At 41.2% G+C, this 25,486-nt stretch overlaps 1 protein-coding gene across 1 annotated transcript in view; it reads left to right on the top strand.

Moving 5' to 3' along the window:
- TMEM132C (transmembrane protein 132C) overlaps nt 1–25,486 on the top strand; it is a 175,796-nt gene that overhangs the window by 113,008 nt on the left and 37,302 nt on the right. The window contains exon 4 of the mRNA XM_088532499.1: nt 15,323–15,506. Within this exon, the coding sequence (XP_088388625.1) occupies nt 15,323–15,506 (184 nt within the window). The remainder of the gene's footprint in view (nt 1–15,322; nt 15,507–25,486) is intronic.

The following is a 25,486-nucleotide window of genomic DNA, read 5'->3' as shown; positions in this document are numbered from 1 at the left end:
TTTTGTCCATTATTTTTAACTGCATTTTGACTATTGTTAATTTAGAACAATGGAGACTGTTCAGGTTTATTCCTATAGCTGGCATATATATTTATAAAAGCCATTACTTTGTGATTTATTGATTTTAACATGAGTTAAACATTAATCGCACTTTCCGGATAGGATGGAGCTGGATTGGCTAGCAAGGGAGTAGATGGCAAATCATTTGCAAAAGATTTGATCGTGACTTTAAGCCCACTGATTTCCTTTAGTGCAATGCCAAAGTACTCAAAACCTCACTAAATACTAGGCAGAGTTCTGCAAAAACCCTCAGTACTCTGTTTTACTTGTAGTCTATGTCCCCATGTCTCCAATGCCCTTCTGTGTGACCTTGGTCAAGCCACTTCGTCGTTCTGTTCCCTAGCTTGCATATTTTAACATAGGATAAGGGCACTCTACTCCTGAGAGCTGTGAATAAAAGTTCTATCCAAAAGCAACAAGATGAAGGTATTAATATTGTTATTGTTGTTATTTTTATTTAAGAAACGTGTTCTTATGGTCCAATGTATCATGTGAACAGACCTGCTGAAGGCAGCAGGACTATTTACACATTGGAAGTGCCTTGCTGGACAGTGGCCAGAATGCAGCAATGAGCCTAAAACCAGTAAATATTCCCCAAGACAGTGAGCAGCAGGAGCTGTGGTTCCGAGCCATATGAGAAGTATGGATTAATATATAAATAATTATCATCAGGATTTAAAGTCATTCAAGAGGCATAGTCTACTTTGCATGTAAACAAAATATAGGTCTTGGGGGAGTGTGTCTCAGCTAAATCTGCTCATGTGCAAATCCTCTTTTTTAGGCTTTGTATTTTGTAATCATTGTAATTTAAATTCAGCTACAGTGCACAGGATTTGCACATCTTACCACCATTAAGGAAGTCAATAGGAGCTCTGCCTCCCGCTCGCTGCCCTTCCATAATTAACTCCTTCCACTCTCCTAAATCGGGCACAGCAGCAACCCTCGAGACAGCCTGTTGGGAAACTCAGCCTGGGAGACATGCACGTGGGGGACAACTGAGTCATTTTGTATTTGTCTCCTTATTCCTGACCTCTCTTCCCTGAGGTATTAAGCTGCTGCCTGTCGTGCAGGGTTACCAGAATTACCACATTTTTTGGTAATTTCAGCAAATGTTACCAGAACGTCGCTGGCGCCGGTGCAGGGCGATCAGAGCTGCGGGCAGCGCGTTCCCTGAACATCCTGGTGTTCCTGTGGCATCCTTCCCACCGTGTGCATCGCGTGGCAATATCGGCTAACAAAATTCTTCCATTCACCTCCAAAGCAAAGTGATGCGAGGACATACACCCCCAGATAATAACGCTTTCCATCAGGAAATACTGCCTTCTGCTGTTACCCCTTTTTTGCTGTCCCTTCAAGTGTTTCCATTTTATATCAAAAAGAGGTGATTGTTTTGCAGTCAACAACCTTCCAGAAATGACAAGTGTCGCTTTGCCCATTGAAAAGAGGGGCAGATATTCCAGAGAACAAGAGGGAGGGAGGAAAATACTCAGGCTTTTTACGCACGTTTGAACTTTTATCCTGTACTTAAAAGGATAGAATTGAAACCCACAGGAGAGTGTTGAATGTTACTTCACCTTAATCATCCCTGCTAAGTGTTATGATTGCAAGGAAGGGATCTGTAATATCCACATTATACGCCGAACATTTTATTAATTCAGTGAGACAGTTGGGGTAGGCACGTTTTTTTTTTCCTAGAGGAAGTAGTAATTCTGACAGGTAATTTTGTAAATGAAGACAGTAAACATCTGTTGAAGGTGTTAATGTCTGAGTGGTTTTGTTGTTTCTATGAAAACTTAGTTACACTCAGTTTAGATTAATTTTTCATTGTCTTCTGTTAAGTGAGAATTGCTTACACGGCTGCTTCGAATGGAACCTTGATTGCTTTCCATCTATTGCCAAAACCATAAAAGACAAAAAAATCAAACGCATAAAAACATTTATGAGCAGTGATACAATAAGTTCACGCTATAGTGCATTTTAATTTGATAAATTAAAGTTTTGCTCTGCAGCAGTTTGTGTTCCTGTGTGTGTGGGAGGAGCATGTACATTAGCCATTTAAATTCAATTCTGCGTTAAACAGCAGTAAAAGCCATTCTAGCTGCTATTGGGAGCTTTTGGTGGGGTGTTATGGAAGTCCCCACAAGTCTGAGTGGTACTGGGGGAGAAATGAAATGAAATGTATTCCTGGAAAAGGAAGTGCAAACGTAGTCTGGGAGCAGAACCAGCAGATGGGGATCTAGAAGATGGAGCTGCAGCTCACATCTCTTCCCTGGTTTCCTATGGAGCTCTGCAAATGCTGCTGAACAGCACGGAGGGAAGGGCAGGTCTTGGGGCTTGGGCACTGAAACGAGAGCCAGGTCCAGTGTCCAACTGCTGCTGAGGTTCAGCATGAGCTGGGACAGGTCGCTCCATTCTCAGGGACTTATCTCTCCGTTTGTAAATGGGACTAAAAAACTTTCTTTCTATTATTAATAATAATTATTATTCTCTCTATGGCTCACAAGGTCTCCTAGTATGTGAAACCATCCTTTGGTGGATAATCAACACCACAGCAGCCGTGTGCTGGTATTCAGTGGGATGCTGTGTGAGGAAAGAAAACATAATAGTTGCAAAGAGCCTGAGCCATAATTCAGTCCCGCTTTGAAGTACTTGGGAGGCACTTGCAGCTTCTGCTGACTCTCTGCATACGGATGATTTCACCCAGGATGGATATTTCCTTGACTCTGAGCAAGTGCTCAGCATCTGTTGTTTGTGAGTTTACGGAAGGATCAGGCGAGTGTGAATGAAGGTCATTTGTTTTGTTTGCCCACTCATACACTTAATAACACCTGAATCCTGTTATGACCTTTTACAGAATTTTGTTTTGGCATAAATGTCAGGAAATGCAGCCAGGAACGAGAATCTCGATAAATATATTGCCAGGGTTTAAGCTGTAGCTTGGACTTGGTAGAGAACAGATATTTAGGCAACTTTAATGATTTTTGAAACATTTCTTCTCACCCACTCCTTCGTGAATACTTTTAAAAGTGCTTCCTAATACTCATCATTTTCTTTTGCAAAGCTTCTCACCATGAAAAGCACTGTTCAGCAGAGGAATAACTGCCTCTTTAACAAATTGATATTTCAAAGTTCACTGCAGAGTCATTTTTTTATAGCTTCTTCACCCAAAAAGTTCAGCTCAGATGTCTCAATACATTTTTAAGGAACTCCTGCTTTTCTTCTATTGAACCAATTCTCTAACAGGCTTAATAGAAGGACAGGCAAGACAAATGACTAGTGTGAGATCATACAGTTAATCCATGACCCCAGAAAGGGCTTTGACCCAGACTCTTAACATGAGAGCACGTGGTATTTTCAGGAGCCAACAGCAAAGTGCTAGCTGAGATTCCTGCCATTTAACCCAGAATCAGTTACCAGAGCTTTGAAGCAGAGAAAGAGAAAGGGACGGCAAGTGAGCAAAGAGAATTTGTCTGTAAACAGAAGATTTGGTGTGAATCCCGTTCAGCAACGTTCCTCTGCATGGAAGGGGCCCTGCTAACTGTCGAGGAAGGCTGGCAGTAGATTTGGCGAGGTATTGGACATCTGATGTGCAGGTTAAGAACCGTCCTGAGGAAGGAAAGTGAGTGTATTTAAGCTTGGCAGGCTCTGTCCGTCCAACATGATGTTTGGGTCTGTATTATCTCCCACTATATGCACACACACACGCAGGGCTTTTCATTTGCAAGTTCAATTTGCTCCATTTTTCGGCTTGTAACAGATATTTTTGCGCTTGCTGGTAAAGTACATTAATAATTAACAAAACCTCTTTCTTTTTTATCTGCTAGCATAGTTTAGTACACAGAAGTAGTAAACATTTATTTAATATGGCCAGCTAAGATTTCTGTTTTTCTCTTCTGTTTCTCTGTCCACTTGACCAAGACATTCTCATTCCATGAACCACACTATCAGCAAGAGAAATCGAATCTAAATGCACTAATATTGAGAAATTCCGTCAGTGTACATTACCTGTCATCTCCTGAGGATGAAGAGATGATCTCCCATAGGCCAAAGTACCTCTTCCTTTCCTAGACACGGTTTTGTCTTTATTTATGAATTTTTGGAGTTCCAAATTCCTATAATTCCCTCTTTTTTATGTTAAAAATCTGCACTTGCTTTGGGAAACCCTTTAAAAATTGCTCATAAATGTCAAATGTCTTTATAGAAGTAACTAGATAGCACAGTCATCCTAACTGTGGAAATATAAACTAATTTGCCTGTGAGATGTAATTCCTGAAAGACCTGCCATGTTGCTGCAAATCTTTAATAATATATGTGTCCATGTTCAAAAATCACATAGGTTAAATGGCATGTAGTTATGAGCATGTCCAGAGTGTATAACCATCTCAGAAGACCCATCCTACCCAGAATATCTTCATCTCATTCTTCGTGGTACAAACTGTATGTTCTGCAGTCAGCAACAGTCAGATACGATTTACATAAATAAGATGCTTGAATCCAGTCGCTGCCTGATTGTCGTTTTCTTCACAGTTCCATTCTGAATATTCTGGTGGAATAGTTAACATGAGCTGGCAAGTGTCTTTCTGCTGGTGGGAAAGGTCATCTCTTGGTTTGTTGAGCATCAAAAAAATCCTTAAAACAAGCCCAGACTTCTCTATAACTAGACCTTACAGCTTGAGAGAGGCCTGTGGGTACAAGAGAGATGACGATGATATGGTGGCCCTCTTCCCATTGAAATCAGAAGCGGAATGCCAATTGACCTGAGTGAAAGTAAGGTCAGGAGCAACGTGTCACATGTAACACATTTCACTGTTGTCGCTGCACTGATTTTTCAGACACGTAGGAATGGTTAGCAGTGTTCTCTTTGCAGCTCCAAGAGCTTTGAGAGATGTTGACACAAATTTTAAAAGATGGATCATTTCCTGCATCCTACAGTTTCTGTACTTAAAGGAAAAGGGCCGCGTGTTGAGGGGAATAATAATGTGTCCGTGATTCACTTCTTTTATAATCTTCTTCTGAAAGGGGTGCATCTGACAGATCTCTACCCCAGGAAAATCAAACTGCATTAAGCATCCATAGCTGGGAAGAGGCTGGAAGGTGCAAACTCCTTTATATTTGTGCTCATAATTTCAAAGACCACCCAGTCAGTGCTTGGCTGCCATCCTTCCCCCTTCCAGAGCTTTCTTTCAGCATTGCTCCTGCAAGCCTGTTTTGTCAAATCAGGATCATATCTCACGTGGGCTTTCCACCACTCTAACCCACACACATGCTAAGTGCACGGACACACTTGGGCTGCTGGTTTTGGGTTACTTCAGAGCCCTGGAAAACTGGACTTCCATCCGTCAAGTTCCACCTGCCCAACCAAACGAAGTGTGGAAGTCAGTAAAGAGAAGGAATGGGAACTAATATTGCTTCAGACTTCAACACCAAAGGGAAAGTTTGTTTTTTCAAATGTTTTTTCCTCCTTCTTGACAGTGTCCCCTTAATGTCATTTGTATGATTACACAGAAACCTATTTCACCTCTGGCAGAAAGGCAAAGCAAAAGAGTTATAAAAAGGCAGTAATGTTTTCTTGGAAGAAAAATCACAGTAGATTCTCTTTGCTCCGGGCTGTGAAACAAATGTAACTATATGGTGCGTAGAGAGATTTTGTGCTACACTCTTGTTTATTACTTTCTTTAATAAAAAGCTCATGGTTGTTTAAAGACTATGCTGATACCTTACAGCATATGGGTCCCTCTGGCCCTGCTACGCTTTTCCTATGGGTCAAATTCAGATGAAAATTCTTTTGCTAGTGATGGAAAGTCACCTCCGTAAATCAGGACATCTCTCAAAAGCCCCATCCAAATCTGCTGTAATAAGGAAGTGTTTTCTTGCTTTGAACCAGGGACTGATTTAAGAAATTTGAAACTGAGACCCACCAACAGATTGGACTTAGCTGTTTTCTAATTGGGATTCTTGGGGCAAAACAGATACAAACAAAACCAAAGATGCCAGAATCGTCGCTTGAAAGTTTTTCGTGGAGTTTATGTGTATGCATTTTGTCAGGAGGGTAGGCGCTTGCTTCTCTCACAGGCCATTTAACATTAGGATCTTGTCTCCTTCATTTGTCTTCTTGAAATATTGAGGACACATTGCTCTTCATGTGCCTGACAGGCAGAAAGAAACATCTGCACTATGCCTGAAAACTGATGTCCTCTCTCAGCTCTCAGAAGAAACATTTTAGCTGCAAATACAAATATGCCGTTGTCGTCCAATGACATCTTTAAAAAGTAGCTGGCAGCTCCTAGAAACTTTGATGAACATTTAGTTCAGAGACAGTTCCACTACTGTAGCAGATATATTCTGTATTTCTGTCCTTTTCCTTTCTATTAAGCAGCAGTGTCAGATGGGAGTGCCAAGAAACAAAGATCTAGGACTTTTTTCTCCATACAAAAATGCTGACTCTAAACCTGAAGTCTCCATCCTGCTGGTGACAGTGTTTTCATCTCCAGAACAAGCAAGTGCAACATCAGTAATAGGGAATGACTTTTCTACTTTTGCTTTTTTTAAACTCCATTCTAAGACCAGAATGCTTTTGCCCCACAAAACGTTTTTTTTTTTGCTCCCAGCAGAAATATTTTTTGTGGAGAAAAGTACTTCTCAAAAAGAGAACTTTTTGGTTGCAGCTGTGATGATTTTAACTACATCATGATATTCCTGGGAGGGAGAAGTTGCTGGTTAATACGTTATTGTCCTTTCAATACAATGGACATAAGGAGAAAGAAAAGTACAATTATCCAGAAGTGAAAGGGTGAATTTTCTAGGAAGATGCTGAAATATGCAGAAATCCAAACATACATAGTGTAATCTCAAATCTATCAGCCCTGACAGTATCCTTTTAAATGACTCTTTAAAAATGTTAATTGCACATCATAGGCTCTTCAGCAATGACATTTCTGCCACCGAATGTCATGGGGACGTTTTTCATTTTATTATCCTCAAACAAGAGAAGTGAACTGGTAGAGGTAGCCACCAAATAGGTGTGTTGTGAAACCTAATGGATCTACCTCTGATATTTATGTTGGTCTAGCTTTTAATAAGCTTCTTTTTAAGTTTACAAAGAAAGAGCTCTGTGGGTGGTTTCTGGAAGGCTGTATTGTGAAGCTTTGCTTTATGAACTGTAACATAAAGATTTGTCCATTAAATTTCTGGAGCTGCAGATGCTGAAAGCCCTGGGGTCCCTGAGTTTTGTAAATTTGAATAGGAGCTGCCTTCTAAGCACAAACTGTAGAAGTCATTCACATCATTGTCAGACTTCCATGGGATCTTCACTGCCCTCAGCATTTTCTATCAGACATTTATATTTTAAATGTGCAGAAAGGAAGGAAGGGGAAGAAGGAGGAGGAAAAGGAGAAAGAGGAAGCAAAATAAAACATCTCAACACATGTTGTTGGGCATTTTTTGCACCAGTTTTGTAACTGTCCCTGGAGTCCAACCTTGTCCCAGGCAGGGTACTCCGGGCTGTGCACTGGCATCTCCTGCCTGTTCCACCCAGGACTACGACCCTTGTCTATCAGCTTATGCAAGGAAATGTTCCTCAGATCATCACTTTACTAATCCCAAGCTACATGTGTGGCAAACTCGAATCCATTTGTGCTTCGTATGTGCTCTCCACCTCCTTGTGCTGCCTTTCCAGGGAGCCTGGCCGGTTGTGCCTCCTCCCTGGGGGAGACTTCTCCCTGCTGTTATCCCAAGCTTATCCTAAGGAGGAATTAGCAACTTGCTTCTGTTCCAGCACTCAGCTTTAAGGAGACCCATGCAGAGGAAAAAGGATTCCCTTCCTAAAGCTAAAACTTTTCTTGCTGTCTAACCTAGATTGCTGCTGTTCCCTGCAGCTTCTAGTGTGCGGGGCTCCGTGCAAACTGAGTTTGCTCTGTGGTGAAATTGCAGCTGTGGAGCTTATTTCTCAAAGGATGCAGCTCATTCCAAGATCCTTTACTGTGTATTTAAGCAGCTTTACAGACACCTAGAAAAGCTCCACAGCTAGATGGGAGATCCCTTTGGAAAGCTGCCACCATGCAGTTTAACATCAGCGCTTGTGATCTTAAGGAGAAAAAACAAAAGAACAAGTTTTACTTTCTTTGTGCATCTGAATTAGAGAAGCTGCCCTCCTGCTCCAGTGCAATGCAAGACAGGGCATGGCACAGGCTTTGCTTCGCAGCGTCCCGTGAAGTGGTCATGGCCAGAAAGTTTGAAATAATACATATTTTACCCTGGGGTTATTTTCTCCTTATTATTCAACACTCATATGTTGTTTTCCTTTAGGGTGCTATTAGGTGCATGCTTTATTTACATCAGCTCTGTGAAATGCAGATGTTCTATCAACTTTACATGCCTGCTGGATGTTTACCTTTCTGGGTGCTTTTCCAATTGACAAGTGCATGTAGTCAGTTGGAAAGGGATGGGCATCTATGCGCCCAAACATTTTCCATGCTTCAAGCATAGCCCAGAAGCAGATATGCTAACAGAACAGTACGAAAAACAACAACAAAAAAAGTAAAAGCCATACAACCTGGAACGGAAGACACCTGACTTGCAAGTTAATGTGCATATCACACATCTGCTTCACATATGCAGTTGCATATGCATAAATGTGATTTATGTAGCCATCTGATTCATAATGCAGTTGCATGTTCAGTTCTTTTAAATCAGATGCTAATACTTTTTATCACCTAAATATACATGAGCAATACCTGGAGGGATGTCATACATAGGAGTCAGCTTTTACCCTGCATTTCTTTCTTTGTCAGTGTGTCATTTGAGGAAGGCATTAGACTACAAGCGCCTGGAGGCAGTCTGGTATTAGTAACTGGTTATTAAAGAAATCAATAGCTAATATCCACAAAGCTGAAATGTTGTCACTGGAAAGAGCATCTCATTTGGGATTAGTCCAGTAGCCAGGCCCTCCTCCATCTCTGTGGCATTTTTTGATCTTATTTCATAAATTGCTACCTTGATTTCTCGATACCCTTCTGGCAGAAAGCAGTTTGGCACCTGGGATTTCATGCACAAGAAGTGCTGCTCTGTCTCTGCACTGTGATGCTCAGCAGCACCCGCAGGCAGGACTGGGCCTGAGCAGCGGGCACAAGCAGGACTGAAGAAGAAGGCAGAGCCATCCAAGCCATGCATGGAATTAGGATATGGCAAACCTTATCCTGTATCAATTCCAGGTGCACTGCTCTTTAAAAGTGGGATAAAGCACATGCACACGTACGCAAGACATTTGCAATCAGGAAAAACCTTTCAGCAGTCTGCTTTTCCAAAGGTGTTTGCCAGTCTCTGAACACATTTCACCAGCTGGCCCCATCTACTAAACCAAGCAATTAAAGTGAATGGGAAAACAGGCCCAGGTCTGTATGTGTGTGTTTAATCTGCTCTCATCTTGCTGCTTTGAGCAGAGTGAAGCAGCTATATAATCCAAGGCTGATTGGAACAGTTCCGACTTCCCTTTCCATTTCAAATTAAAGTTTTTTTAAAGTTTTATTTTGTTTTGTTTTTTATTTTGAAAGTATTGGGTTTGGAGTGAATATCTGTGACAATCTCTGCTCAGGGTCTCCTTTTCAGTGATGTCATTTGGAAGATTGTCAGTACTTAAAACATTTGCTATCTCCAGAAGAGGAAAATACTGTTTACTTATAGTGGCTCTGGAGAAATTCCAGCACTGAATGAATGCTAAGTAGTAAATGCCCTTCACAGAGGAAGGAAGAGATGATGAATCACCAAGAAAGCTTATTTTTGAAGAAATCAGCCAATGTATTTTGTTATCTGAAATTATACAAAGATGTTAGCAGACTAATATCTTGCACAAATTGCATGGAAAACAAAATAAAAGTGGGAGAAGATGATAGCTCACCCTCGGGGTGGGCATATAGCCTTTTTCTAATGGTACCAGTCTGAGGCTCCGCGTCACACACCTTTTTCCTTTTGCAAAAAATTAAATCAATCTCATCTACCTGCCTGGATGTGATGTAGTATCAGAGAAGACTAATGAGCTTGATATCTTGATTGCAGCATTTACTGGTGATTAGTGACTCTAAGAATGAAGGAGTGGGTGGTTCGATGACCGCAGGCCGTTCTGCCTCCCTCAGGGACTCTCTCCTCCAGCTTTGTGTCTGTCCAGGCGAGGAGCTTTCCTCCTGTGCTCTGCTCTAATGAAGAACATGACTTTGCTGTTTGCTCTAGGACAGCAGTGGGCAAGGCTTGCAAAGGGAAATTCAGGTAGATATCACATACATTTAAATACTGCTTGGGTTGAGGTCAAAAAAAATTTGTTCTCATTATTCAAATGGGAAACGGAGACATAAAAAGACCACGTCCCAGCCTCTAATGTCTTTTGTTGCCCAGAAGGTACATGTTTAGCCAACTAAGATATTTCCTAGTGTGTGGGAGCTCTCACCATAGTGCAGGGTCAGGCCATACACGTGGTCTTCTCCCTCTTTCCAGCATGGAATATAGTGGAACACAGCTAAGATCATAGCCCTCAGGACCTGAGTTTTAAAGGTACTGTATTCAGGTGCCCAAAGGGGCAGGATGCCAGGATTTTATTTTATTTTTTTATTAATGTTCCATGATGCCTAATTCCTATTGATTTTATGCTAGCAGTAAGGATCAGTGCCTTGCCTGAGGTCATCCAGGGATGCTGTGGAAGAGCTAGGAAGTGAAATGAGATTTCCTGTCTCCCTCCAATACTTTAATCAAAAGGCTGTGTTTTATATCACAGTTTATGACAAGAAAGCTAAGAAATCTTATTAACTAATCCAGCTCTTCATTCTGGGCTGTATGAGGCTATCAAGTACAGGATAATATTGTCTGTTTAAGGGTATTCACGTACATATATTATGTTGCTCAAGTGTTTGCTGAGTTATACTTTGGATATTTTCCTTTAAAGATCTTCATAATATTTTTAATATAGTTGTTATCCATGAAATTATGCCCTCCCTATATGTTAATTACCAAAATAGCTCATCCTTTTCTTTGTCCTCTGCTGGGTTTTATGGTTTAAAGATGAAAGTTAGGCAAATATTCCAAAATGAGAGATTTAAACTGCATTTTGTCTCTAGAAGTTGGCATTCTTCCTTAATTACCACATGCTTTCCATAGTTTTGCATGGGGATTCCTTTCTTAGAACTCCAAATAAGTACTTGCAGGAAGAAAGTAGTATTTAGTGTTTGTACTGCATTTGCTGATCAAGCCTTTCAAGGGGGAAATGGACAGCTCAAGGGAACGGTAATGAGTATTAGAGAATTTAGCTCATAGGTGACCAATGGCAAGAAATCTGGGTTGCTAATTACCCACCTCTTGTGGGTAATTTGGAAATAGCAGAAATAGAAGAGGAGAATCTTATGCTCCATCACGGCCTGGTAGGAGAGGGGAAGGGGGGTTGGCGTGCAGTTTTTATGTCATTTAGTAGGTGCTGATGTTGCATTAAGATGTCACTGTCAAACTGGATAGCATTGGAGGAGAGAAGGGTTTTTAGCAGCTCAAAGTATTTCTGGTTCTGCAGGGACTTTTAGTAAAAATCTGTTGGAGTAAAGGCTGGCTTAAAATGTTTTTAATCTAGGGTTTTTTTTAACTTATTTTCTGAGAGCCACTGTAATAAATCGAAATTATTGATTTAGCCTGTAGCAGTTCTAAGATTCAGCCATTTAAGAGTCGAAACTCCTCTATTACTCAGAGCAATAAGGCAACTCTTGGAAATTTCTCGTTGGAGACTCCCAGTCCACACTTGTAGACAGACGTTCGGTGAAGATTTCTGTAGGTTTATGGATCTTACACCCGTGTGATACCGTGTTTTAAAATGACTGTGTAAAAGAACCAGCGCGGGCTCTGTACGGATCAAAGGGCCCTTCCTCCCTCGTGCGAGCGCGCAGTCTGATCCAGCCCCGGACCATTAACATATTTATAAATCAGGATAAAGCCGCCGAGTGCACCGGCTCAGGGGAGCTCTCAATTCCATCAAATTAGACTCGTGCATTCAGCTCAGAGCCATCCCTCAGAAGCACTGCCTTCCCGCAGCCTCATTTGTAATCACTGCGCACTGTGTACTTTAGAAAAGTTTTATAATTACTTGCTGTTCCGGCTGTTGAGCAGTTCTAAATGTTAGATATTAAGGAATTGCTGTTTCAGTCAGTGAACAAGCTCTGAACATTAAATGTGCTTCATGAGAAGTTTTTTTCTCAGCCATTACACATCTCGGAAGGCGTTTTTCTTTTCAAGTGGATGCTTTCCCAGCTGCTGATCATCTCTCTGTTTCTTCTCTATGAAGAGAGAAGGAGGAACTGGGTGGGAGTGGGGCATTGCATGGAGGTTTCATTGCTGCGAGCGTGAGGGGGTGCATTTACTCACAAAGAGAAGTGTTATATAATTATGCAGGTCATCCTAAAGCGGCAGTAAAACTTTTATCTTGTTCCATGCAGATTTGGGGTGCTGTAGGTATTGTATTTTACAGAAGAAGCATTTTAGCAATGTTTTAGGAAATTTTAGAATTTTTTGGAACCATTTTTTTTATATCTCTCCACCACCAGAGGCTCATACCTTGGGAAGAAGGAGCCCATCTGTTTCACAGACCAAGAGGATATTTGGCTGAAATAGTAGGGGCTCAGTAAGGCCTGGAAATCCGAGTTAAGCAGATGGTTTGAAGCAGTGTCATAAAGGGCAATAGCAGTGGTTTCTTCCATGGAAGAGCTCAGTAGCTATGATCAAGGGCATGCCTCAGCTGGGATGAAGCTGAAGTGTAAGATTCACACACTGAAGATAATTTAGGACCAGAATCAAGTATTGTAGCTGTCATTTCCAGTGATATCAGACTCTGGAGAGGTGGGAACGTGGTGGTAAGCTCCTTGCCCAAGTGCTGCTGGTGACCTTGCGCGTCTCACAGCCTCTCTGCCCTTCCTTGTGTGCAAAACGGAGGTGTTGGAGTTTCTGGCGGAACAGAAAGGACATTAGGGAGTGCATGGCCCTCAGATCCCACCGCAGCAGCTGCTGCAGAAATAGAGCGTGGACAGTAAGTCCCTCACTTGAGTCCTAGAGGATCTCAAGGTGGCAGATGCCACCGTCACAGGTGCAAGAGTGATTCCTATAATTCTGCGCTGGGGAGCAAGGAAGACAATTTTCATCACACCAGTTTATGGAGGCGTTTAATGTTTCTTGGAGATTTAGACCATTGCTTGTGGTTCTAGCGCGGATCAGAGTGCATAGAGCGCAACGGAGGCAATGGCCACCCATCACGTTGGGCCGCGTTGGGAAGCAGGAGCTGCCTGGAAAGGAGTTATTTCCATCTCCCGCTTCCCACCTGGAGCTCCCTGGTCATACCCATGGGGTTGCTGGGCTTTGGGTGTTGAGAAGCTGCACATTTCACACCTCCTCAGAGGCCGTTGGAGAAGTGCTCTGATTCGCAACCAAGGGAAGCTTTCCTGATGTATGTTATCTCTTATAGCAGCTTCGATGTATGCAAAAAATTTATTCTCTGTTTAACATAAGTAAAAGCACTGGGATAGTCAATCACATGCAAAAACTTTTCCTCTGTCAGTTACTAAGCCTCAGACCTAGAAACGAGGAAAATAATGGCCTTTCAGGTGTCATTAATCTAAGGCATAATGGTGTCTTTAACAGCTAAATGAACACTGTAGCTCAGGTGATTCAGGTATCTTTGCATATAATCATGCTTTCAAATAAATTACAAAGTGGAATCCAGTAGGTTGTCATTTGGGGATGTCCCAGAAGTGTGTGAACTACAGTTACTGCACTTGCCTTGTATTTAGAGCTAAAAGATTTATTTAGTAGGAACTCTTCAAATGGGAATAGGCTGATCCTGAGTTCTGAATTGCTAAATCTGTTTATCTGTCGCATTACTACACAAAATCACTCTTTAAATGCATGGAAGAACCTGGACCACCATCACAAAAGTGTTAGAAAGTTTCTCTTTTGACACTGTAGGAAAACAGCAAGGAAATAAATCTAAAGCATTTGGGAGTATTAAGACTCTGCAGAGTAAGCCATCCAAATGGAAACTCATGATCAAAATAATAATTATCAGGGGAATGCATTTACTTTTAAAGTAATCTTGCAAAGTAAAGCACAAAATTTGTCTTAAGTAATAAAAAATAGCGGTTTCTGTTCAAGAGGCAAAAAGAAAGTATAGCAATTGAGAATATAAGTGCTTGGTACATAATCAATTCTTAATGGATTTTCTCAGAAATGGACCTTTGTGTATTGTATATTTAACAAAAAGGATAATTGAGGCTGTTTGCTGAATGCTTCCAAAGCCGGATGAGGCTAGAACTGGGTTGCTGGTGCTAAGCAGGTGCATGTCCTTCTCTTCGTTTTAAAACTATTGCAGAGTATGGTGCTTTGAAGTAATACATGGTGAAGTATCCAGATTTTCTATACTGAATAAAAATGTTTGGAAAACACCAGAGGAGTTAATGCATACTTTCTGATTCAAATAATTTGTCATATATGCTTTATTTTTAAGAAAAACAGCAGATAGTCCTGTAAATTCCTTTCATGCATCTTTTGTTTCTCAGAAAGTGAAAGAAATTTAAGGTGAAGGAGGAGAATTGTAACCTGTCTTTTCCTATTTGTTATTCAAATTTTCTTAGCCTTCTTGACTTCACAGTGTATTTTGCCTTTGTTCTTTCTATTTGGTTTCAGTCGCGTGGGTTCTTAATTTCCAGAGGGTACCTCTAAATCTTGACTAATCTTGTCATTTTGCCACTTAGGCATGCAGATTTTTGTAAGGCTTCTGTGTTGCATATATGAACTTCAGTTACAGTGAGTTTCGTTGCTATGGATTTCTACAGCTCTGAATTTATACAATGAATCTTACTGTCTTTTTGGCTGCACAAATTCTGGCCCCTTCTGCCTTTATGGGCTGCACCAGACATAACTTCGGCCAGTTAAGGACATGTCCATCGTGTTGTAAGATTGAAGCATACTTGCAAAATCATGAAAAATAATAGGGTAATTAAGCAAGCATACCTTCCTTTCATCAGACATATTATCCCAAATTTTATTCCTTCATCTGGTGTTCATACTTGGAACAGCTGACCCATTTTGAATAATTCTTGATTGTCTGCTCCGAAAAAAAGTTGTAGATTGGAAATTGCCTTGTTTTCTGTCTGCATGTAAATAGCTGCATTTTTAGTGGCTAATATGATTCACTTCATTTGCCCTTATCAGTGAAAGTAATAGCTCTTCCCTTTCCCTGTTTTCCTCTTTGCAGAAGTAACAGTTTATTCAATGAGGTCGTGCAGATGAACTTTGAAATAGCCAGTTTCAGCAGCCTTTCTGGAACGCAGCCCATCACCTGGCAGGTGGAATACCCTCGGAAAGGGACAACGGACATAACCTTGTCTGAAATCTTCATCTGCCAGAAGGATCTTGTTGGAATTGTTCCACTGGCAATGGTAAGAAACCGTGTCAGCGTGTTGCTCCATCCTGCCTTTATGCGGCCTGAGAGAACGTGGAGCAGCAGGTTTGCAAGGGAGTGCTGGGGTCTGCTTGCTAAAATTGTGCTTGCATTTAATGGTCTGCACATGTCACACAATTGCAATTATTCTTATTAATTTACCATAGAAGAAAAGGATGCTGCCACTTTAAAAATCTCTTTCTCTCAGACTTTGAATCCTGAATTTGTCACATCCACTTCCCTCCAGGCTACCAGCTGGTAACACACAGCCAAGTAGACTTACCTTCCCTTTTCTAATTTTTCCATTACATTAATGGTAAAGGGCTTGAACTTGCAAGATGCAGAGCAACTCTAGGGAGCCTTGAGCACCTTCTGCTGAAGTGCTTAGTTCATAGCAGGCTGAGGCGGATGATCATTTGCTGGCTAATGGCATAAAAACCTGTATACATGTATGTCCACTGGCAGAGTTAACATCCGCTCCATGTTCATTTTAGAAATCATTCATCAGCTTTTTCTATTCCATACCTGAGGGAGTCAGAGTATTTTTAATATCTTGTAACAGTGTCTAATACCTTTGGACCTGTGCACAAGATTCAAGCTTGGTGTACAAACTTGTGTCATCTATTCTAGATGAGAATTTGTCCTCTTATCATGGCTCATCTAAGGTCTAGCTTAAATCAGAGGGGAAAAAATCATACATGGTGAGGTCCTTTAGTCCCAACCGATGTGCTATTAGGTGCTGTGATTTTTTCAGAGGGTTCAAAGAATCATTAAACCTTTCTCTTTGCAAAGCTTTCTTGTGTTTATTTATCTCTTTACCTTGTGATAACACTTGGCTAGAGCCAAAATACACTGTGTTAATAGAATCCAGTTGGATGGGATACCAAAGCAAAATTGGCTTCACTAGCAAGATATTAATAGATAAAGGGAATTTTTCACAGGTTTCTGTTACCTAACACCACAGATCCAGCCAGGGTGCCTTCTTCATTTAGGCATTAATCTCTAGCTGAGCTGGCAATTTTCCTGCTCAGAAACAAGAGTCACACTGCAAAGGAAAAGGGTGATACTGAGTCCACTGAGCAGTCAGACTGCACACAGCTACCCTCTGTAAAGCACAGCTGTTATTCTGCACAGAAATTACATCTTAGATCTCAATGTGTAGCAGCAAGTGTGTTTCTTAAAGCCCCTTGTCGGTAAAGTAGATGGGTGTGATTTAAGCATGAAGTGTTCCTATATAACAAAAGGTTTACATCAAAAATATAATCTGTCCTTCAGGGTTTTTAAAGGTAGCCAGAAAAAGGAAAGGGGGAGCTGCCAGTGGTATTGCAGTAGTTTAGGATTTGGGTTTCCTAAAACCTGATTGAGTCTCTGCCATTGGTTTGATGGGGATGCTAGTCAGTCCTTTGGGGTTGAAGGCAGCAAATCTTTCCTTCATTTGAGTATTCACAGAACAGTGGCTCCCAAATTGTGAAGAAAAGCATCTCTCATATAAGCAATTCCTAGTGCTAAAACTTAAAAAGCAGGAAAATCATGCGCCCTTTATTGCCCTCTGCCTGATTACCCTAGGAAAAAAAGAGGTAAAATGAAAAAGTGGGCCTCTGAAGGATTAGTGCAGTCATTGCTACAATATTTAGAATAGAAAAAATTAAAGAATTGACATTGTCAGTGAGAACTGAACCCAGAATTTAAAGAGCCATATCGGCCTTGCATCAGTGGAGCAAATGGTAAGATACAGGCACTGAAAAGTCAGTGGAAATTTATCATACACTCCACAGAGAGCTTTTTAGTAGGACCCAGATCCTGTGTGTCTGCCTGCAAAGCTAAATAGTGTGGACAGGGCAGAAACAGCAATGTTATGATGCTGCTGCAATGAACACTGCAACAAATTACAGTGAGCAAGAGAAATATCAAAACTACTTGACTGAAAGTAAGTATAATAACTTTTTGACCCATTTGCCATTTTAAAAAGTAGCAAAAATCAGATGTAAATCTGAGGTAGATGTGTATTTCATAATGCGCTTGGGATTAATCAGTCTCATTAATTTTGAAGGATACTTTAAAGATATTTACAGAGAAAAATGAGACATAAAGTTAGAAAAATGTAATTCCAACTGGCTCTGGTGCTTTTTGATTCTCACGTACCAAGAATGTTAGTTAAGTAGGTGCTGTGGGAGGTGATGCTTCAAAGAACAGATCTCTGCCAGGCAAACGCAGGAGCCTTCCCACTACCAGGATCCTGAATACGGCAGTTGATGCAACTACCCATTCTGTATGTCTTTCATGCTGGCTACATGAGGGCCTGTGTGTCACTCACAGCAGAATATTAGATTTATATATTATATTTCCATCACTGAGTAGCAGTAATTAACTAAGGCAGGACTTGTAAAGGGGTAATGTGATTTGGTAGAGCAAGGGATACAGACGGAGAAAGATAGATGCTATTTCAGGCACACAATCTCTCCTTCAGATCTCCGCCTCGCTTATTTACTTAGACCACAACAGCTGTGAAATACTACAGCTAGAGAAAATTGGGGCTTGTAAAATTCATGAGGAGAGTTAAATAAGAAAACAAAGAGATTTCTTAAGGTAGAACACAAAATACATCCCACAGTTTACTGACAGGAAAAATGTGCTGCAAAGATTTTACCATCTAATAGAGAGAATCTGTCTGAACTGTGTCCTGTTCAAGAGCTTCTTATTTCATGTTACCTGTTCCAGGATCAATTAGAAGAGTGCTTTCGTAGAAGCTTAATTAATTATCTGCTAAGCTGCTTTTGAAAACCTCTTCAATTAATCACAAATAACCTCAGAACTTGCCAATTAAGCTGTACAGGGCTGCCTAGCTTACTTCCCCATTTTCCTCAAAGTTCGGTCCTGTCATGACCAAATGTGGCCAACTGGATTGATTTTGCCACTTGCCTAGATAAAAAATAAAACCGAACTTGTTCACTTTGTAGCATGCACACACACAAAAATCTCATTTAATTAAGAAGTCTATTTGTTTGTGTCCAGCATTAGAGCACATGCTGGGAAATTTAGAAAGAGACTTATTTTATGATTTATATTAGTAATAGCTAGTTTTAATACCATTAAATTTTGCTTTGGTAGAAAGTACTAGGAAAAAGGTAGGATGTTCATTGATGCCAGTACGGCAACATCCATATTAAAGTAGAACTCCTTCCTGGGAGGTGGCTTGATCCATCACTGGTTTAATATGTATGTGAGACCACCTGGGTCGCTCTATGTGGACCTGGAGGAGCCCTTCAACAAGACAAACTCCCTGTGTTAGTCCATCTCTAGCTGTGACTGCCTGAAATCCAGGTATTCAGAGTGATGAAGCATAAACCAGATGTCAGGAGCACAGCTCCAGTCTGAGTTTGCTCCAAAAGACATTGTCATCGTGTATTTCCTCTTCAAAATGGTGCAAACCCCAAATTTGTGATGGCTCTTCACGGACTCACTCATTAGGCTCTGTAAGTTGTTATAACTGTATACAAGCAAATTGAAGTTGGAGGTGTCCTCAGCCATGAAAGCTGCTGCTGCTGTTCAGACTTCATGTGCCCAGAAGCATCTGCATCAGCGGCTCTAATAACAGGTATCTGCTCTCCGTGCACACTCTGCCTTGCTGCTGATGCAAATTGCATCTTTGCCCTGCTTAATAGCATCCTGCGAACTATTGATTAATAGTTCACAGAACAGAAAAGTAATTTTTATTCTGAGTAGCCAGGTAGAGTAAGCTGCAAACCCAGACGTAACATGCAGCTGAGATTCCCTCCTGCTTACTGCTGCTCTGTACTTTCCCGTATACTATGTGTACTTTTTGCTCTGGCATAAGTTGTTTCATTAAGAAGTGTGTGGTTTGCCTGCACCTTTCTTTGCATTCCAAACTGAATACATCAGAGTTTTTTTGTAGAAGTAAGTGGAGATCTAAGATGAAGAGCTGTGATTCTTAGCCTAGGCCAAAAAGTGCTTTTTGCCATTTGCATATATGCTTGTTGAGCAGATTAATTACAGAACTTTGTATTCTGGGTGAAAGACTGGACTGCCGATCACCTGATGTTGGCTGGTAGCAGAGAGTCACTAACCCAGATCACTTGTATTCCTACAATTTGCACTATGTCAGGTTACAGTCATTTAAATGAGAGTAGCATGTCTTCCTTTAGATTTACTGCAGGTACAATGTCACTAAGGTTTGTTTCGTTGCTCTGTATTTATACCAGATGAGCTCAAGTGCCCACACACCTGCTTATAAATTGACTGTATTGTATAGTGTATTGAGCAGTGTTTCAATTCAAGACACTGTCCACTAGTAACTCATATTGGTTAATCTTATCTGTTAAAAGGAAGCTCTTTTGTTGTCCGCCCATCAGGAAACAAAAGCAAAGAAAAGCATGTGCTGTTGTCCATTGATCCCAAATTGGTCAGAAGGTGCAGACTACAAAAAGAATTCAAAATTGCTCAATTGACAAGGCCTTTTTAAGTCCCAGTCATCATTTTTACAGCCGCTGCACTTTTGCCACTAGCTTCTGTTTTCCTTCTCATTACTACAATCACATTCAGTCCTACCTTTTGCAGGAAATGAGACCGGATCAATAAGGCTATCTATCTCAGCTGGCTGAAATTAATTTTTCCATTGGATCGACTTGTATGTCATTTTCTGTGCAGCACAACAGTACATATAATTTCCTCTTCCAGCACCCCTCATTTCTGACTGTGCTATTGAATGGAATATATTGGGATTTTTCAGGTGCCAGGGAAAGATGAGGTCAACAAGATTCTACCTTTTCTAAGGATTCAGTAAAGAATCTCTGCTATATAGAGCACTTTTGGTATTCTTAGCCAATTTTCATGCTAGTACTTTAGAGATACCAATGTGAGATTTAATATATATGCTTCTCAGCTTTCCATAATGGATATTAATGAGTGAGCATGGGGAAAAATCAGCAGGACTTGTGCAAACTTCAGGGTTATAATGAGAAAAACCCAAGAGCTCTTCAGCAACCCCAAGCTGTGCAGACCAACGCACACACTGGACGGCAGTGAATTCCCAGATCAAAACTCTTGGGCTGTGGTGGTGGCCCTGACTTTTGCTGCAGTCCATATGGGGACAATAGGGCCTGCCAGTGTAAATGAGCACTGACAGCTGACCTGTCAGGACCTTCATTTCCCCCCCAGACAAGTCAGGGCTAATATTTAAAGCAGCAAAACCATGGCATGAACATCGCAAGCCCTGCTGCTGGCGAGCGAGGGGATTTCAGCAAAGAGACAGAAAGAAAAAGTCACCGTGGCATTAATTTTAATCAGCTTCTAGTCTCCTGATTTGTCCTCCATGTATTTTTTTTCTCTGCCAGAGCTGATTGTCTTTCCACAAGATTTGGTAGCTCGCAGAACAATAATAAAGGTTGTAATGATGTAATTTATTACTGCAATTTGCTTTTGGAAATCCTCGATTAGTGAAAAACAGCAGCAGTGTTGTTTTATTAATTGCAGGAGGCGAATACTGAATAGTGAGAGTCCCTGCAGAGCTTCCTGGCCGTGCCGTCCTTCACTCTCCAAGACCCATAGGAGCAGAGCAGCACATGAGAGTTTTGATTAAACTAAATAAGCATAAAAATTATAGCTTAAGAGAAAAAGAGAGAAGCGTGAGGCTGTAAATGCAGTATTAAATAACAAACCAGTATGTTAGTGCACCCTGTAAATATTGTTCTTACTAACCTTATCCAGCCCCGACAGAGTCCTTCTGACAACCTGGACCTTCGGGTTCTCTGTGTGGTTTCTCTCCCAATTTGTCATACCCGCGAGAACAACTTCTCTCTCTCATTTATTTTCTTCTTTTAGTGTGAAAGTTTTTACCTAGGCATAAAACTTTTTGCATATTTTGCAGAAACCAGGTTTTGCCAGGATGCAGATGAGTAACGAGGGTGTGCACAAAATCACCCTGTGAATTCTCTTCTTCCTGTGGTCAGAAACAGTGCACAGGGGAATGAAATCCAGACAGTTTCCTATAACCTCCTAGTGATCCTGAATTGCCGTGCAGGACGCTAGCAGACAGCAGAGAGCTCCTGCTGCATGGGATGTGTTGGCTGTGGAAACCAAAGTGATCCGTGTGTGACCTGCAGCTCCTTTGGGATCATTTGGTGCAAGGTCTTGCACGTAGCCTGCCAGTAGCGGGAAATTTGGTATAGACTTGAAGCTCAGATTGATCCAGCCAAAACCACTATGTTTTAGATTCTGGATCTGGGACAAAACATGCATTGCAGGCATTGCAAAGCAGTGGCTATGGGTGCAGGTGCCAGCTGGCACCAAGCACTTTGTGACGTGTGTTTTGAGATGCCTGGAGGCTTCAGGAGTGAGTTAGGTGTGGCAATAAATAAGTTAGGAGACTTGGTAATTCCTCCTCATTGGTTTTACCTTGTGCAAATGATGGGCAAGGCGTTGAGCAAGGGGAGATGCTGACATGCAAAAACAGCAGTTGTCTGATGGCCGGGGAGCCACATGCCTGCGCGTAGTTTCTGCCTCTTGGATCTTGGGAAACACTCAGCAGTTTACTCATCTTTAAACTGGACACAGTAGTTAATACTTCCTGTGTTGCAAGCGGGTATTTGATTCACAGGTGCATTTTGTAGTATTGAGGCTTTAAAAAGGACAACTCCTTGCTTAAAAGCAAAGCGCGGTGTTCCCCACTCCATCCTGCTTCTCTTGTTTCAGTCTTGAGGAGTTTATAGAGTAAGGTAATGTCTTCTTGAGGCCAGCCAAGAGAGTCAGGACAAACAGACGAGCTTTCAAGCCCACAACCCCTTTTTTAAGCCTTTTTCAGTGTTGCTGTGAGATGCTCAGATAAAGATAATAGTGGTCACTGCGCTTACTTACGGTTATGCTAGCGAATAAAATACTGCTCCTAGTAAATGGATTTCATCCCTTTGTCCTTCATTTCAATGGCTCACAAAAGAGTCACAGCAGGATGTTTCAAAGATGCTTCTCCAGCAGGAACTGGGAACCCCTCGCCAGGGTCATCTTGCAAAACAGCCTCCGAAGTTCAAGGTCATTTTTGCTTGAGTAAGGAGTAAAGAATTGAATCTTTGATTATAGCTGTGCTTTCTATATTTATTTTGTGTCCTTTTATATATATGCCATTTTGTAATTCCTATATACAGTAAGACTCCCCAGTCTGTTAGGCATGTGCCTAGTCAATAATTTAATTTTCCTGTGTGTCACTCTCTCTCATCTTTTTAACTGTACTATGTCTTTGCTGTCTGTACAGTATCTGCTCTTATTAATGCAGTAATCTTGTTTCTGCCCTCTGCGTGCTTTGCTTTTGTGGACTTGCTATGAAGTTAGTGAAATCAATAAGCTATTTGAAAAGGAAAAAGATTCAAGGAGCAAAGGTAGGAAATAATAAGAATGATTTTTTCAGCATTTTTATTAGTACTTTTTCTTAGCATTTCATTCCCTAAGAAACCCTATTGTGTGGCTTTGCTATAGCTTGTGCTTATCAAAAATTAAAGCTGTATAGCCAAAGTAGGAAGGAACAAGTAGAAATTTTCTCTTGCTGATTTCAAAATAGATATTATTAAATCCAAAGATTTGAGCAGAAGCTGCCTGATTCACTTCCACTGTGTTTAAGTAGGGTTCTGAAACCCAGAAACTTGAGCCAAGTGTTCATGCACACAAAAATTGAAGAGCTTAAGAAGCTTGCTGAAGATGAATACTCCCTATTAGAGGACGAACGTAACTCATTAATAATCCATGACATATTAATCTACACAAATAAAACAAGTTCACAACTCTCCACAGAGGCTGTAAAAATCATACATGTATCACACAATACTCCAATTTCTTAAAAGAAATTGTCCTTGGGCCTTAATGTTTAGGGTCCATAAAGCATTTGCAGTCGCTTCACCTGTGCCCTGCTGTAGAGCGCATCCAGTCCCACCGTGCCACCAGGACCTTGCCTAGATGTGACAAGCAGCCTAGATGTGACTTCACCTCCTGTGTCCCACCTGAACAGTTTATTCAATGTCAGCGTGGCTTGTGTTAGTGCTAGCTAAAACGTGGCTTATTTCACTGGGATCTGGGGGCTCCGACTAAAATCCTGGAAGCTGGTTACAATGGGTACCACATTTTCACTTACTATAAAAGAATTTCTACTTCTGCTCTTGACAGAGAAAGTCCTATAGCCCCTATGTAGGTGGGAAGCTGAAGCACAAAGAAGACAGGTTGGAAAGTTGCCCACATTATTTCAAGGGGAGGAAAGGAGGCAGTGATCCAGGTGCCTAAACATAGGTGTCTAATACCATTATAGATGCCCTAAAGTCCGAACCATCCATCCTGGACTGGCAGGTATCACACAGGACCTGCAGGAGACTTGTGCCCTTCTGGAAGAGCATCTGGAGGCCAAGCGTGATATCTTAGAGCATCTAATTGGCACTCTATTCTTAGGCACTTAAATCTTTCCCCAAAGCTGCAGATTGGATATCAGAACTGTTGTGAAGCACCTGTCTGAAAAGGCCATATTCACTGTCTGAAAATACATGGATTTCTTCAGTGTACAGTTTTATTCTATCAAAATATGCTTCCTGGACAGCATTTCTTGCTGCTGATGAGGAATGCAGCGCTCCGAAGTGAAACAAATGGAAAGTGCATGCACATCAGGTCCTAAGTTGAAGGCCACTTTAAGATATTCCTACCTCCTATCATTCAGAAGCCACATTAAGATTTCAGTCTCTGCAGTCCTGCATGACTTTGTGCTGCTGCTGTGCCCTACAGCTCTACCAGCTCCATCCATGTCAGTGATGGCGCTGGTCCCGTGTCAACTGCAGCAAACATGTTGAGTGATAAGCTCACAACAAAAATACTCTAACCCAGGTCATCACTAATGGATGGAAAAACCCTGATATCTTTCATGTCTTATTAGCATAAGAGCCAATGACATCGATCAGTTTTGTGTGAGGACCCCAGTCCTCAAGCCTCGTGTCAGCAGGGCTTGGTAGAAGTGCAGGATCTGATCACAGAACAGCACTTCAGGGCAGCTTCTTCAGGGCTTGCCTCCTACCACTGGTCAGAAGGAAACTTGGCTTTATTGAAGCCACCAGCCAAATCCCTGTTGGTTTCAGGGAGGTCAAGATTTGAACCATGATGTTTGCAAAATATTTGTGGTATGAAATACATGAGGTAGAAATGTGCTATATATAGGATGAAAAGTACTGTCTCCATCTGTGTATAGTTAAGAATGTGCTTTCTATTAACAAGAATGCCTCATAATCTATTTTGCATTACAGTTGTGTATATATATATGTGTGGGTATGGATTACTCACATATATATGTACAGCGCATATTTGCCTGTGCATCCATGCATGTATAGCTAATATGCCTGTATATATTCAATCTGCAGCTATCTATTGATTACAGCTATTATAGCAATATTATTATAGATATATAGCCAACTATGTAACAGTGCCACAGATTTAATTGGTGTGAACGTGGGAAAAGTATCAAATTGCTAATGAAAATTGCCTTTTTACTATGATCTGTTTTCCCGTAGTGGTCACAGAGAATGGAAATGTCACCAGAGCTGTGCTAGTTCTAGTCCATGGCAGAGCAAGCTCAGTTTTAAATGGAGGTCCTTTTCCAGATAACCCGCTCTGCCTCCTAAAACAGGAGAACAAATCACAAACACATCTTGCGCCTAGAAAATGCCCTTAAATTGACAAATTTCACTTATTAGCCTGCTTGCAACAGGAAGAGAATTGTAAGTCGTGTAATGATTTCAGCAAGAAGATATTATATAGCCCCATTCCTGGCTACTTAAACATCCATGAACCATTCCATTATAAGAACACCAGGTGGCTATTGCCTTTCCCTCCTATTGAGGCTGTACCACTATTCCTCTTCCCATCTGTGATATCCTTAATAGGACTATTCAGCAGTGGAGGAAAACAGGTGAGGTGTTCATCATCACTGAAGGCTTTCCCATGCAA

Source organism: Tinamus guttatus, unplaced genomic scaffold (assembly GCF_059628265.1).
Source record: "Tinamus guttatus ecotype Peru unplaced genomic scaffold, ASM5962826v1 Tinamus_guttatus_pri_ptg000459l, whole genome shotgun sequence".
NCBI classification, from domain to species: domain Eukaryota; kingdom Metazoa; phylum Chordata; class Aves; order Tinamiformes; family Tinamidae; genus Tinamus; species Tinamus guttatus.
This window is presented reverse-complemented; position numbering and strand designations above follow the sequence as displayed.